The sequence below is a fragment of the Dermacentor albipictus genome, chromosome 5 (assembly GCF_038994185.2).
Source record: "Dermacentor albipictus isolate Rhodes 1998 colony chromosome 5, USDA_Dalb.pri_finalv2, whole genome shotgun sequence".
NCBI lineage: Eukaryota > Metazoa > Arthropoda > Arachnida > Ixodida > Ixodidae > Dermacentor > Dermacentor albipictus.
In genome coordinates this window covers 72,202,049-72,217,908 of record NC_091825.1, presented here as the reverse complement: position 1 = coordinate 72,217,908, position 15,860 = coordinate 72,202,049, and the positions used below count along the sequence as shown (strand labels likewise).

Below are 15,860 nucleotides of genomic sequence, written 5' to 3'. Positions count from 1 at the left end.
AACATGATGAATACAACTGAAATATAACTGCGGGTTTGGGAAGGGTATTATGCTGCGAACTGATCAATTTTTGTCGAAGCGGAGTCTAGGAGAGTTGGAGCTGCGTCATGTGCTCTGATTGTGCTGAGCAGCGCTGTGAGGTGTTGCGCCTTCAGGAGCAGCCGCTGATCTGTCACATGAGGTGAGATGTCGCTTTTGGCGTGCTTCCCCGCATTTTGGCGAAACGCGCACATACACACAAACGAGCTTATTAAAGTGCAGTACATCTGAGCATTCATTTTTTTTCGTCCCGGTGCTAAGCCTATCCACATGACCCTGATACTGGAGTGAGACTTTGCGCAGTCTGCCAGGAGAAGAAGATGCGCTTCAAATGCCGAGGCGGAAAAAGCTGCAGTAATGCAGGTTGCGAATTTCGCAATTCTGGTATAGTTATGTTACCTGATACGATGAGGGCTCACCATCACCAAACAGAAAGAACACGTTGTTCATCGTGTCATGTCGCATTACCGAGAAACTAAGCAAGTCGAGCAGCTGCCCCATTTACGGGAGAATGTAGGAAAAAAAATGATTGAACAGATTTAGAGGCGAAGCTCTTCAGGAAATTGTGCACTCACGAAGTAGCTGATGAGCTGAACGCGTAATGGTTTGTTCTTCACAAACTAGCCAAGTATAGCGTACCAAATCGGCGTATAAGACTCCTATAAACTGTTGAATGCATCCTGTGCTCACAAATATAGTACAGAAGCGCACAAGACAAGAGCAAGCATATATCTGAGTTTTTCATTTGGCCATAATCGTGTTGACGGTCATCCTCATAACTGCGACTCTGCGCACTTTGAAGCGGATCTGTCATGAAAAGGGAGAGGACGAACAGACGACAATGACAGGACAAGCATGGCATAACCACGATTGAATGACGACAGCACAATTACGATCGCGACGGCATCGGAGCAAAGGCATAACAACCGATGAATACCCATCATAGGTAGCGAGACACTGGCAGTGGTAAGGGAATACATCTACTTAGTACAGGTAGTGACTGCGGATCCGGATCATGAGACTGAAATAATCAGATGAATAAGAATGAGCTGGGGAGCGTTTGGCAGGCATTCTCAGATCATGAACAGTATGTTGCGAATATCCCTCAAGATAAAAGTGTGAAACAGCTGTGTCTTACCAGTACTCACCTACAGGGCAGAAACCCAGAGGCTTACGAAAAGGGCTCTACTTAAATTGTGGACGATGCAACGAGCTATGGAAAGAAGAATGATAGGTGTAATGTTAAGGGATAAGAAAAGAGCAGAGTGGGTGAGGGAACAAACGCAGGTTCATGACATCTTAGTTGAAATCAGGAAAAAGAAATGGGCATGGGCAGGACATGTAATGAGGAGAAAAGATAACGGATAGTGAGTAAGGGTTTTGTACTGGATTCTAAGGGAAGGGAAGCATAGCAGGGGGTGGCAGAAAGTTAGGTGGGCGGATGAGACTAGGAAGTTTGCAGGAACAACATGGCCAAAATTATTACATGACCGGGGTAGTTGGAGAAGTATGGGAGAGGCCTTTGGTCTGCAGTGGGTGTAACCAGGCTGACGACGATGACGATGAGTGCCCATGACTATATGACGGCGATGCAGTGGCAACACTGACTTGACAACGGCATAAGAACCATCGGATGATGACGAGTGTATGATGGCAATGGCATGACGCTGACTGTATAACAATACCTGTGACGGTGACGGCATGACGAAAGCCGGATGAGAAAGCTGGAATGACAGCGATGCAATGACTGCGATGGCATCACGAGCACGAGCAAATACCTAGCGGCCAAAACTATTAGTCAACTTGGGCCAGCAGACGTGGCGAAGACGTCATGACGAGAACATCTTGAAGCAGGAATGACGACAGACAGACAGACAGACAGACAGACAGACAGACAGACAGACAGACAGACAGACAGACAGACAGACAGACAGACAGACAGACAGACAGACAGACAGACAGACAGACAGACAGACAGACAGACAGACAGACAGACAGACAGACAGACAGACAGACAGACAGACAGACAGACAGACAGACAGACAGACAGACAGACAGACAGACAGACAGACAGACAGACAGACAGACAGACAGACAGACAGACAGACAGACAGACAGACAGACAGACAGACAGACAGACAGACAGACAGACAGACAGACAGACAGACAGACAGACAGACAGACAGACAGACAGACAGACAGACAGACAGACAGACAGACAGACAGACAGACAGACAGACAGACAGACAGACAGACAGACAGACAGACAGACAGACAGACAGACAGACAGACAGACAGACAGACAGACAGACAGACAGACAGACAGACAGACAGACAGACAGACAGACAGACAGACAGACAGACAGACAGACAGACAGACAGACAGACAGACAGACAGACAGACAGACAGACAGACAGACAGACAGACAGACAGACAGACAGACAGACAGACAGACAGACAGACAGACAGACAGACAGACAGACAGACAGACAGACAGACAGACAGACAGACAGACAGACAGACAGACAGACAGACAGACAGACAGACAGACAGACAGACAGACAGACAGACAGACAGACAGACAGACAGACAGACAGACAGACAGACAGACAGACAGACAGACAGACAGACAGACAGACAGACAGACAGACAGACAGACAGACAGACAGACAGACAGACAGACAGACAGACAGACAGACAGACAGACAGACAGACAGACAGACAGACAGACAGACAGACAGACAGACAGACAGACAGACAGACAGACAGACAGACAGACAGACAGACAGAAAACGGCTGAAGTTGCGAAACGTGTCGTATTCGCAATAATAAACAACAATACCAACTTTCTACACTGATTCTGGCTCCCCGGCATCTGTAATGTACGCAGAGCTGCAAAAGAAATTCCTCGATTCGGTTTATATGCTTTCATTTACTCGTCAGTTTGTGCCAATGGGTTATCTTCTCATAGTCCAGAATGGGCATGTTCACACTATGTACGATTGCTGCATAAATAATGAAGATATAAGTAGGCTCACTGATATCTATAAAGCACACAGATCTGTTATATAATAGACTGAGAGAGGATCTTGTCTTGCGCGGCGGTAACACAAATGGTCATGGCGAGGGCAATGATGATAGGTTATGCTTTCTTGTATCACTCTTGGTTCAGCATTCGAACAGAAAGTATCTGCATGAGAATAATGTTAAGGAAAACGAAAACCAATGCAACCAATTCGCAATGTATGTTACAAGACAATCAGAACTGTTTTTTTTTCTTCGTCATCTCATCATGAGTTCTCCAAGGTATTAAGATACGAAGCTAACTTTTTTAGAACTCTCAGCTTGAAGTTGAACTGTTTTCTGTGCTTTATTGTGCCTTTATCAAAGAGAACCACTACTGCTCGGCAAGCAAGTAGTGAAAAATGTGGTCGAAAGTCATTTGACAGAAAGGGTGTTAAAAAGTAATTTTAGAGTCCACATTTTTGCATTCTATAGTAACTCATATTGTCATTTCAGCCCAAAATGAGCAGCATGCGAAGTGCAGTTTTAGTGCATGTGAATACTATACTTATTGGCACAGATTATACGCAGTAGCCTGCAGAAATGTTTCCTTGTCTTACCTATATTTGTACAAAATCTTCGTTCACTCGGAATAACCTGTGAGCAATTCAGTATGAGAATAGAGCTGGTCACAATTTTTAATACAGGCAGAGCTTTCACAGAAGCTCGAATTTGATTGGCAAGCGTGCGGTGGCCATTCCGCTTTACTGTTAGTGAGACTTAAGGACAGGCCACTTTTTGTGACAGCTAATATATGCAGCAAAATAAGAAAAATAGTAAATAGGAAGCTATAAGAGGCTGAGGGATCAGCCCTCGGTTACTGCGAGCAGAATCTCGCGCTCCCTGCAAACAAAAAAATAAAAGTAATCATAGCGCGTTTACCTGATTCCTCCTCTCCTGCTGGGGTACATGTCATGCACTGCACAGCCTAAATGAGTTGGTCCATCGCTTTAATTTACCACTTACACTTTTTTATGCAGGACTGCTTGTTTGAATTCGACAGCCTATTTTTGCCTAAGACAGGTTACTTTCCTCGCCGAGCATCTTGTCAAACACTTTTCTTTTAAATGTGTACATTTCTTCTGCTGATGAAGGAAGACCATGTCTCTCTCTCGTCCATGACGTGAACGTGGGAGGTTTTTACTCAAGTGGAACAAGTAGGGAAACCTCAGCAGCACAATCAAGCATTAGGTTGATGTTATTAGAAGAGAGGCTTGGAGCATGGGTATATAATATCCATAATCATGGCCGTAAAGTACAGTAGAACCGTTTGAGAGCTAATTACATCCTTACCTATACAGATAAATGCATAAATTGTAAGCTAACAAAGAGAGAGTGAAACAAGTCGCGGGTGTAAAACACTAAATAAGATGCAACGTATTTCTCCGCCGGGGAAAATTTCACTGTTTACGAAATATATAGCGTTACTGCTGTCATAATGCGTGTGAATATTTTCAGCTTAAAACACAAGGGGCAAGAGCGCTAAATCGTACATATGAATATGACATGCTGTCAGGGCGTCTCTTTACCAAATACCAGCATACGTTATTGCTGAACATGCGCTGAAAAATGGTTGAAGGGAAGCAGCTGTCTTTATAAATTGTGCCTGGAATTGAAGCGTGTAGTCCATAGTCGATTGCTCTACAGATGCCACCATTGGTGTTATAGTTTCGCGAAAAATCGTTTTAGCGTTCAAAGGAGGAGGAGAAAAACACTTATTTAAAGAAGAAAACGAAAGGACAAGCAGGTGTCTTTCTGTTTGTGTGGGAGGTGCCCTTAGTCCAGTGCTCCTGCGGTTCTTACGGTCTCCCGGGCCCTCCGCACCAGCTCCTGCTGGTTACGAGGGTCCGAACTAGTCAGCACGACCCCCCACTACTCGGGTGTGGGGTTGGGTATTTACGGGGCTGCCTTCACGTTGGGGCACGCCCCTATGATGTGATGTGGGGAGGCGTAGTCGTTAAAAAGGGGCACATTTGTCTGAGTATAATGTAAGGTGTATTGCGTGTAGTCTACTTAAATGAGGGTATGTATTGGTTTGTAATCGTGGCCATGTTACGGAATCTTCCCGTGAGAGGGTCTTTTGTGGAAGTGGGTATTGTCGTCAATTGGTGTTGTAGTATGTCACTGTACTATAAAGGTACGGGCTCTTTAGATTCGGTCGTATCCCTCTCTTGCGGCACACGGAAGGCATGAGCTCGGACTACAGCGTGCCCACGCCATTTTCCACGGAGGGACTCCCGTCCTGGAGACCGTACTATTTCAACGTCCGGGAATTAGTCGCAGATCACGTACTTGACTCGACGTCAGCTCCAGTAATATTTTTTCGCTAAAGCTCCATTTTATTGCAGAAATTCGAGAGTGACATGACGGCACTCTGATGACAAGGGCGATCCGTGAAATTTCAGCACTGTTCTTTTTTGTCCACCGCACTAAAGCGTACATATGGGCATGTTCCAGTCACCCTTAGAGGCGTCCAAAGGTAGTATCGTGTTCATGAATCTTCAGAGCACATTCATCAAATTGCACAAAATTGAATGTACTGTGGAGAGATAGCTACGCATGCACCGTTCAAAAATAATTTGTCTCCTAAGGATCACGCTTAAGAAGTACGAATAATCTAATTCCTTTTGCACCAACTTCATTGGTGTGGGCCACAAGCCGCGATGGTCCAGCGACGCTGCTGAGTACGTGCTCGCGGGTTCGCTACCAGACCCTGATGGTCTCATTTCACTCGAGACGTTGAGGCGTTATACGGCGTAATCTTATTCTTTTTCTACTCTGCGCATTATTATTACGTACCCATCAATTTACACTGACGCGAGCCTGTCCTTCCCAGATTTAAATGTGCAGTCGCTATCGTCCTGCGCACGAAGAGTGATCAAGTCCGTTTTGGGTGCATAAAACTATGATTCACATTTCTGAACAAAAGCAGACTTTTCGGCATGAAAATAACAGTCTTTATGGTCACGTGTTAATTACAGCCATAGTTTAATAATTATGCCCAACATATAGAGTTGACGTTTTAGGGGACAGTGAAAAAAGACATACTGGACGGTCTGAAATAAAACGTGACTCTTTTATTCACGAGGATTGCCCGTTTTTTTTTTCGACTGCGTACAACAGCAGAGAATGAGTTGCATATATGTGAATAGGGAAAACACGTTGATACTTGTTGCATTTATAGGTGCGACCTTGCAACGGTTCGGAAAGCCAACCACCCGCGTTTGTTGTATGGCGCATCATGAAGAAAATACGCGCTTTTTTGTAATTAGGTCTTAGGCTGCTTTCTTTAGTCATTATCTGCGAATTTCTACACGATATCGTTGGTCCCAAACATTTAATAATAATACAATAACATATAATACAAATGTATTGCACTAAAATCGACGGGCCCCAGGTGGCTATATTCGGTCTTTCAAGGTAATAGCGAAATCCCTGGCGGATTTCAAGCGGTGAGAACTAGACGGTGTAGTTTGTTTTATATAACAACACATTCATGCTCACCCCAGCATGGCGGAAAACTAGTAACTTTTCTTATGTTCCAAGACCACTCATTATTTACTCTGCATCCAGAATAATTGTTGCCTGCCTTCATCTCCGTGCTTTAGCAATTGCGTTTTTTTTACTGTTTTGAAAGATTTATTTTTAAGACTTTCATGCAAAGTAAGCAAAAGCAGGCGCCGCTATGCTTGTATGCAACACCCTTATCCCGAAAAACACAGTTACAGCCAACTTTTAGAACATAATTACACCTTTCCTATCGCGTTCCTTGAACATTCCTGATTGCGCCTCACCGCCTTACTTAATTAACCTGCCAGCTACTCCTTAATTTCTGCTCACCGATGTCTGACTTGTGAACAGCGCAAATTTTGCCATGGAATGTTTTTTTCCCATTAATCCCCAAGTCATTCTTTCTGCTTAAGCTGTTCGCAGAGCCCTTGAGCCCTTGCGCGGCACTCTAGAGAACCAGCAATCTAATTGCTCCGAACTAGACACCTCCAAACAAATGATTCGAACGTTCTTTCTTTTCTTACCCAGCCGTATAGGGTCATACGAAATAAAAATACAACGGTACTTTTTTACAGCTGGGTTAGCAGTGTTTAAATATATATGAGGTGATTCGCTTCATCTAGAGCATAAAAGATACACATCTTGGCCCGGGGCGTTTGTCCAGGTGCTCTACGTCGCTAGGCGAAGGTTGGAAACAAGAACATCTTCAACGACAATTTTGCTAATTAACTAATTATGGACAAATGTACTTGTTCATCGTTATGGGGTGATCGCGTTTCACAATCCAACAAATGTTATCGCTCAGCGCAGGACGCACCTCTGTATATCGAAAGTTTCTCGAATGTTATCGATAGGTCTATCCGCTATCTGTTGTCACAGAATTTTGTGTAAACTGCTTACATGTATGCGCAACGCGAATGGTGCAGTACTTTCTATAAGATTCGCGGGCACCAGAGATTTTTCTGGAACTTTAGATGCCGCATAAAAGCCCACGTTCTTGACTCGCAGATTAGATTTCGACGATCGCCGACTGTCTTCGCCGCTATCGTTGTTCTTTGACTGTGCCCTGATTTTGTGCCCATTAAAAATAAGTTTCGCTATTCATAGTATTGCTACTGTGTTCTTTGCCGTCACTACTATGTGACATCTGGGGTGCGATCTTGTACGCGTTCCAAAATAGAACGGAGGCGGTTCGTTCTTTTCGTCACGAAATAGGCGGTATGTTCCGTTCCGTTCATCCGATAGCAGACGACACGGAATGATCGACAGCAGATATCACGTCACAACTGACGACATGGCGTTCGGCAAGGTTCAAACTGACGAATCGTATTTGGCTCGTTGGAACGAACCGCCTCCGTTCTATTTTGGAACGCGTACAAGATCGCACCCCTGAATGCCCCGCACCTCGACCGTGTGCAAAAACCGTTGCGTCTGATTGAGCCCTTAGCTACTGAAGTTGTCGGCGGCGATGACATCGATCCTGCAACCCAACCACTGCCATCATATTCATCAGAAACAGCTTCAGCCTTGGCGTTGACAGTAGCCTCAGAGTATCGTCAAGCTTGGATGGTTCTGGCACTAAAATGGCGGCCCCGAGAGAAATAAAGCATACCCACATGTCAACCTCTGGCTCGGATGGCGTCCTTGATCGACGCAGCCGTTACAGTGAATGAAAAAGCCTCGTCCTTCTTTGTGAGGGTCGGAATGTGGCTTGTGAAGTGTGTAGTGCATGTTCTTAAAGTCCTTCAAATCCACCGCCACCTAGCTTGACTTCAGCTTGAACAAACTTGCTCAATGAACCAACTCTCCCAAATAAACTTTTTGCTACAATAGTATAATTTCGCATTGCTCTAAAGGTGTCTCGGAAGGCTGGCGTAATGAGCGTGCCAGTATCGATGTAGGTGTCACCCCTCGATAGCGGACGCGATGGGATTAACTTAAAACACACAGACACTGATTGACTGATTGATTTGTAGAGTTTATTGGCGCAAAAGGGCCAGATATGGTCAAAGAGCGCCAAGTCAATGATCCGTGCTTCTCAATGATATGTGAGTGCTAATAGTGGGGAGTATATGATACACGGCTGTATAGTGGCCTAAAAATATTCGCTAAAATGTGCAAAATATACATATGGTGCAATGTGGCTGTACAAGGGCCCAACATTTATTCGCTCTGAAGTGAGTAAAATACAAGTATAAAAAATGACAGCAGTTGATCGTTTCTGTGATGAAAGTAGATGTTTCTCGGGATGAGGGATGATCAGTAAAATATGTAGTGTTTCTAGCACTAGTGCCTCAGCAGGGCCTTGAAGGCAAGGGCTGGGAGGCACGTGCTCTAATAAGTGTTTTCATTGCAGCTACGACCTCCAGGTGGAGGGCGTGCTACAAGTAGCCTGGCCAAATGACATTTAGGGTGTCAGTTTCAAATAAAAAGTTTAATACTGATCGAAAAGTAAAAAGGGGATCATTGCTGAGAAAGAATGCTGGATGTAACGGTATATGTTGGAGAGAAGCGGAGGGAAAGTACTTTTTTCTTTCTGCCTCTATTTCAGCGCATTGAATAAGGACATTGATAACTGTAAGCCTCTTGCCACATTTGTTACATGTCGGAGGTTCGCTTCCTGTCAAAAGGTAGGAGTGAGTGCCGTAAGTATGTCCTATTCTTAATCCACAAAGAAGCACTTCCTTATGCCTTGCTGTTCTTTCAGATATCCAGTTGCCTAATTTGGGTTTGATAACGTGTAGCTTATTCCCTACTGCTTTATCCCATTGATCCTGCCAATACTTTTTCAGTTTATGGCGTAAGAAGGGCTTAAGTTCTGTTGCTGGTAGGGGTTTATTCACATTCGTTTCATTAAAGGCGACTGACGTTGCATTTTCGTCAGCAGCTACATTACCTTTTATGCCCCTATGGCCAGGTACCCAACATAGGACGATATTTTGGTTGTATATTAGGGCTAAGCATAGTTGTGTGTATAGTTCATTAAAAACAGGCACGGACACTGCTCAGAGCCCATTGCTCAGAGGTCAGATTTACAGACCCATGCGTTCTTGCGATTTGTACCTGGAATAGTACAGCTCTCGCTCTAAAGCCTTTAGGTGGCTAAATACCACCTTTTAGATCTAGATCTCCAGCTCACTCACAATCTCCAGAGTGAGGGCATGCCCTGAAAATTCCACTTTTTGGGAATTTTAACAGGCCTACAAGCAGCAATTCTAGAAGGGCATGCAAACCACCCAGGGAGACTTAAAACTTAGCACTTCATATTTTTACATTATCTTCATATTCGTAATAGCTCATGAAATTAATGGAATATCCCACGCAGAACATCCCAAATAACCATCTGTTTCCACTTTAGGCCGTTGTCTACTTCAATTCGGGGGTTTTACGTGCTAAAACAACGATCTTGTTATTATGAGGCACGCCTTAGAAAGAAACTCCGGAGTAATTTTGAGCACCAGGAACTTTTCAACGTGCTCACTATGCACAGGACAAGGACGTTTTTGCATTTCGCCCGCCGCCGCCTCCATAAGCTGCAGTCTACTTTACCGAAAATGTTGACTAATGCAAAACGCCATGCTCTAAGATCTAAATTTGTTTCGTCGTGAAACAGACTACCAGATCCTTATTCATTTTTGATGCTCTTGATGAAACGTTTATTTCGTAGTAACTATCAAAGTGCATTCAGGGCAGAGGAAGGAAAAAGGAGCAAGCTCACACCTGACGCCTTCGCACTGGTCCACCCGAGAAACGGCGCCTCCTATTGCTGTCGTCCAGGGTGGCTCGACATGAAGCTCGGCTTTCAGTGCGGGGACAGCCGCTGCACCAATTCCGAAGAGGTTTATAGCATGTGAAACTACCTACCGTATGCAATACAGACACACACACACAAAATGCACTCACAGGTACGCGCAGATACACATACTCACTAACACACAGAAACACGAGCTTGCACGCACACGCTAACAAGCACAAGCAAGCACACCCATACATTCACGCAGGCACGCACATACGCTAATACGTGCACACACGCACAGAGACCCCCACACAAACAGACGCGCACACGCATGCAAACACACACGCGGAGTGCTCATAAAACACGTACGCATGTACGCACTCACATAGAGAGAGGGAGAGAGAGAGATAGAGAGAGAACGAGAAAGCTAGCCTAAAACATGCTGAAGAAAGGCGTCCGGCAAGTAGCAACAGTAGGGCGCGGCAGCGCCAGGGAGAGTCAATATCGCCCCGGTGCTTAAGTTTGAGCGACCGTGCTATAAGCCACGCTGAACTCAAAAGAGCAGCATATTTTTGAAGGTTCAAGCGCTCATAAACCATGCGGAAGTATGCAGGCGCACCACGCCCAACGTACGTGCACCACTTTTGATATAAACGTTAGTCATACGGGAGGCGATCAACGTAGCCATTTTGCCGTGCTACGAGCCAACTGCTTTAGTGCGCACATTAGTGAATTATGGAATTGATCATAATGAGATATTTCTACAACCAACAAAAACAGGTAATCGAATAGACAAACAGCAAATAAACGGGCAGTTGCCTGAAACATCTCATGGTTACAATACTGCCGACCGTCGATACCGGCCATATTGCAACTGCTCGTATCAGCCTCCACGGAACCATCTTTCAGCTCGTACGAACGCCTTGCGTTGAGGTGGGGCATGGTTAATAGACAACATACAGGCCACATTTTTGTTTACAATGCGCGCGAAGCCAACCACACGTGCAGAGCGTGAGAGACGTACAAAGACAAAAAAGACACAATGCATCTTTTCAAGCAAGAGCCATAGAGCAGCAAATGAGGTGACGAAGCAGCTTCCGCCTTCCCACACCGCCACGTATTCGGGCGTCTAGGCAACTGTACATCGTATTAGTGTCACTTCCGGTCGATTTTTATTCGCGATGGAGCACCCGTGTAAATCGCGCTGCGCCGAACTGCGCTACCCGCTTATTCTTACAGGTTTGTTTCTCGCTTGGCCGCCTGCTTGCTGCCACTTCTTTGTCGTCTCTAAGCTCAAGCGGTGATGAGAGAGTTGCGAACGCGTTTGCTGCCGAGCCTTCATTTTTTTTTGCGGAGGGGGGGGGGGGGAGTGCGGGGGGGGGAAGCTGCCTCTGCCGCAATAATGTGGGTACAGCCCACAACTCGTGACCGTCAGCAACGCGATCGGTGCATTCAAATTACCGGCTGCGTCTGAACGAGGTGACCACGCGATGTCAAAGCACGAAGTTTCAGCCAGATCGTGGCTCGATAAGGGCACTGACATATTGGTCTTGTGATGGTGAGGCGCAAGCATTCCCGTCATCTGCCAAAGGAGTGACACGCAGGCTCGTCCGAAAAAGTACATAATTAGGCTTCCATAATTATGCAGTCCGGAATTCATTACCCTGCAGCGATAAGTGGCATCAGCTTTTTTTTTGCATTCATATAACGATTTATGAACTATTTCGATGAATGGCTTCAAGATAGTCATTAAAATTAGCGGTCTGACTTCGTTGGTTGAGAATTAGCCTAATGTGTATGCTTGCGTGCCTCAATACTACCTCGAATTGTTTAAACAGACACCTCAACGTCATTACGCAATCTCAAGGAAGTCACCTAATTATAGCCTCTTTGCAAATTTTAAGGATTTTTGGACTTATTTTCTGAAATCAACGTCACCTCGCCTAAGTAAGTCCACTGTAGAATGACGGCCTGTCCCGCCGATCTCATTATTCGTACCTATATTAGCTGACACTATTTTTTGCCTGCAAATTTGTTCATCTGCAAGTTCTCTCAAATTTCAGGACCCATCAGTCGTCGATTCAACACCCCTCTTTGAGCCAATTTATAGCCTATATATAGGATATTCCCTTATGATAGGGTGTTTTTCCTTAAATAGCTGCTAAAAGGGGTATACCTGTGGGTGTGAATACGAGAACCACCATTTTTAACACCCTTAAGGGTATGAAAATAAACGCATAAATAAAATACTCGACAAAGGCACCAGACTATTTCTCTTCCCATGGAATTAATTAAAAAAATAAAATTTGCAGGTAATCTGTTTACTATTATGTTTCAAAGGAAAAGAAAGAGGCTGTAATATTGCTATGAGCGAGCTTTGTATCTAGTCAAATGCCTATTGCTTCAACACATTCCTTTACCTTACGCAATTATAATTCAGTAATATAAGATATAAATTCTTTTTTGAAAATTCCGGCGTCGCAATAGTTAGAATTATGTACACTTTGAACTGAATAATGATTCAATAAAAAATAAAACTTGATTTAGGCACAAAACTATTCAAATAACCTATACTTTACGCAAGACTGCTTTACTTGCTGGTCGAGCTGAAACGTTATCTCAGCAGCAATGAGCAGATTAACGCACGAGTGTGAGACTCACGTCACTTTGAAGCAGTGTTTTGTAACTACCCGGAGGAACTAAATCTTTCATCGAGAGAGCTCAGTCACAGGCGATTGATTTACTGCAAACTTCGCGCCACCCAAGAGGGACAATGTCAATGAATTCCGACACTATTATCATTATTAGCAACCTTTTAACCAATCCCTTGTCAATGCTTTCACTCCCGCACTTGTTCAATGCGTTCTATGTGAATACAAATCAATGGAAGGCGTTTTGTGGGTAGGTTATCACAGTCGTCTATTTACAAGATATGTAAGGAAGTTTGTGTTTATGTACAGCAACCTCTGTGTGGCAAGTTTTTTTAAATAGTACGTGGAGCACCTTAGCCTGAACCATGATAAACACGTTTGCTTGATTGCCTTTGAATGAGTATATTCTCAAAGCAATTTCTCAAACGGAAACGGTTTCATCACCAAGCAATAGTTGAAAGCCCTATGACTAGGTTTAACCATAGATTGTCAGCAGAACCACCAGCATTCTTCGATTGCGAGCAGTTATGCCACCTAGAAAAGCCATGCCTTCGTTTTCTTATAACCGAAAGACCTGAGTATAAATGTCTTTCACAAATGATATCCGGTTACGCACAAGACAGACAGACAGACAATGAACTTTATTTGATCCTGAGGAGCTTCAGCGGAGGCCCCTATCGGGGAGCCGCGGAATACCGGCAGGAATACCGGCAGGAATACCGTAATGTTCCGCCCTTTCTCGAACCCTCTGGATTGCCTCTAGTTGTGTCTGGTGCGATGGGCTCCGAAGTGCCTCTTCCCAGTCGGCTTCACTGGAGAGAGGGCCGTTAGGTAACGCGGGGCATTGCCAGAGCATGTGCGCTAAGGAACAATAGATCTCATTACAGTCCGGACAGCTCGAATCGACGTCTGTGTAGATACGGCTGAGAAAGCCCAGCGAAGGGAATGAGCCCGTCTGGAGCATTCTAAGTAAAACTGACTGAGACCTGTCTAACTTCGGGTGAGGAAGAGGATAGGCCCTTCTGCTAAGCCGATAGTGAGATGTTATCTCGTGAAAAGTAAGGAGCGGATCGTTCTGTTGGATTTCATCCTGTCCCCATAAGGCCTCCATGCCGCCGCGGCGCGTTAGATCTCGCGCACGGTCATGGGCAAGCTCGTTGAGGTTAGGTATGTTCTGATGAACGTCCGCACCCATATGGGCGGGAAACCAAGAGATGAAGTGAGTGCCAAGGTTTGTTCTCTTTTCCAGAATGGAGGCAGCCTCGTGCGCTAGGTTACCCGATTCGAAAGCTTCGATGGCCGCTCGTGATTCGGTGAAAACGTTGGTGCGCGAGGGGTCGGTCATGGCCAGGGCTATGACGACCTGTTCCGCGACTCGACTTGTAGCAAACCTAACCGACGCCGAGGAGCGTAATTTCCTTTTGTCGTCAATGATTGCCAACGCGAACGTGCTAGAGTTGCCGTACTGACCCGCGTCGACAAAGACAGTCGAATCTTGATTCTTGCTGGCCTTCTGTAAAATCGCCCGTGCTCGGGCTTTTCGCCCCCCTACAGTGTATTGCGGGTGCATATTTCGAGGGAATGGGCTGACCACAAAGGTTTCCCGTGCCTCCCTGGATAAGGTGATTTTCCGTTCATTGAGTATTCTTGGAGCCATGCAGGCCTCTTCTAGGATGCGTCTCCCTGCCCTGGTTGACGAGGTCCTGACTACCTGAGCGGTGACCTGCGCTTTGATCGCTTCATCAATGTCGTTGTGCATGCCGAGTTTGCTTAACCTGTCCGAGCAAGTGGTTACGGGTAACCCCGGTACCTTTTTGATGCTCTTGCACATGAGAATGTTAAGCTTATTCTTTTCGGTTTTGGTCCAGTTAAGGGCCGAGGCTACATAGTTGATGTGGCTCATTAGGAAAGCGTGATGGATCCTGAGGAGGTTGCCTTCACGTAGTCCCTTCTTTCATCCGGATACTCTAGCAACTAGTCTCAGCATGCTCTCTGTTTTCGCCGTGATGCGCGTGAGCGTTTTGGCGTTACATCCACGCGCGTCAATCAGTAATCCTAGGATTCGGATAGATTCGACTTGAGGAATGGACTGCCCGTTTCTTCCAAAGAGGGATATGTGAAGTTGGTTTAGGGGGGTGAGCCCACGAACACCTTGCCTGGCTGGCCTGTAAAATAACAATTCAGATATGTTTGGGGATAGTTGGAGGCCTGTGTCTTCCAGGTAGGACTCCGTTGTGTCTAGGGCTGATTGTAGCGAGTGCTCTACCTCTGCGAGTGATCCTCCGGGGCACGAAATCGTAATGTCGTCTGCGTGTAGCGAGTGGCTTATATTAGGAAGGGATCTGAGCCTTTCTGACAAGCCCTTCATGACTATGTTGAACAGTAAGGGGGAGATGACTTCTCCTTGGGGAGTGCCTCTGGCCCCTAGTGCGAACTCATCTGACTTGAGTTGTGCAATCCTGATGGTGGCTGTTCTGTCCATGAGGAATGATCTAACGAAAGCCTGAAACCTTGCTCGCAGACCTAGGCTGGCCGTGGCCTGCAGGACAAATCGATGAGATACAGTGTCAAAGGCCTTGGTCAGGTCAAGGGCTAAGGTGCCCCTAACATCCTTAGTGGTGTTATCGAAAATGTGCTTCTTAAGGAGTAGCATTACATCATGTGGGGAAAGTCCGGGCCTGAAGCCGACCATGTTGTGCGGGAACAGTTCGTTGCGTTCAATGTAATCCGATATCCCATGCAGAATCACATGCTCCGCTACCTTGCCTACGCAAGAGGTTAGCGATATCGGCCTTAGGTTGTCAAGGTTTAGGGGCTTACCCGGTTTCGGGATAAGCACAACCAAGGCCGCTTTCCACTC

The 15,860-nt window shown here is 45.6% G+C and overlaps 1 protein-coding gene across 2 annotated transcripts in view; it reads right to left on the bottom strand.

Moving 5' to 3' along the window:
- LOC135899730 (uncharacterized) overlaps positions 1-15,860 on the bottom strand; it is a 189,003-nt gene that overhangs the window by 88,091 nt on the left and 85,052 nt on the right. For both annotated transcript variants that reach the window (XM_065429054.2, XM_065429055.2), the window contains exon 2: positions 10,334-10,433. In XM_065429054.2, the coding sequence (XP_065285126.1) occupies positions 10,334-10,433 (100 nt within the window). The remainder of the gene's footprint in view (positions 1-10,333; positions 10,434-15,860) is intronic.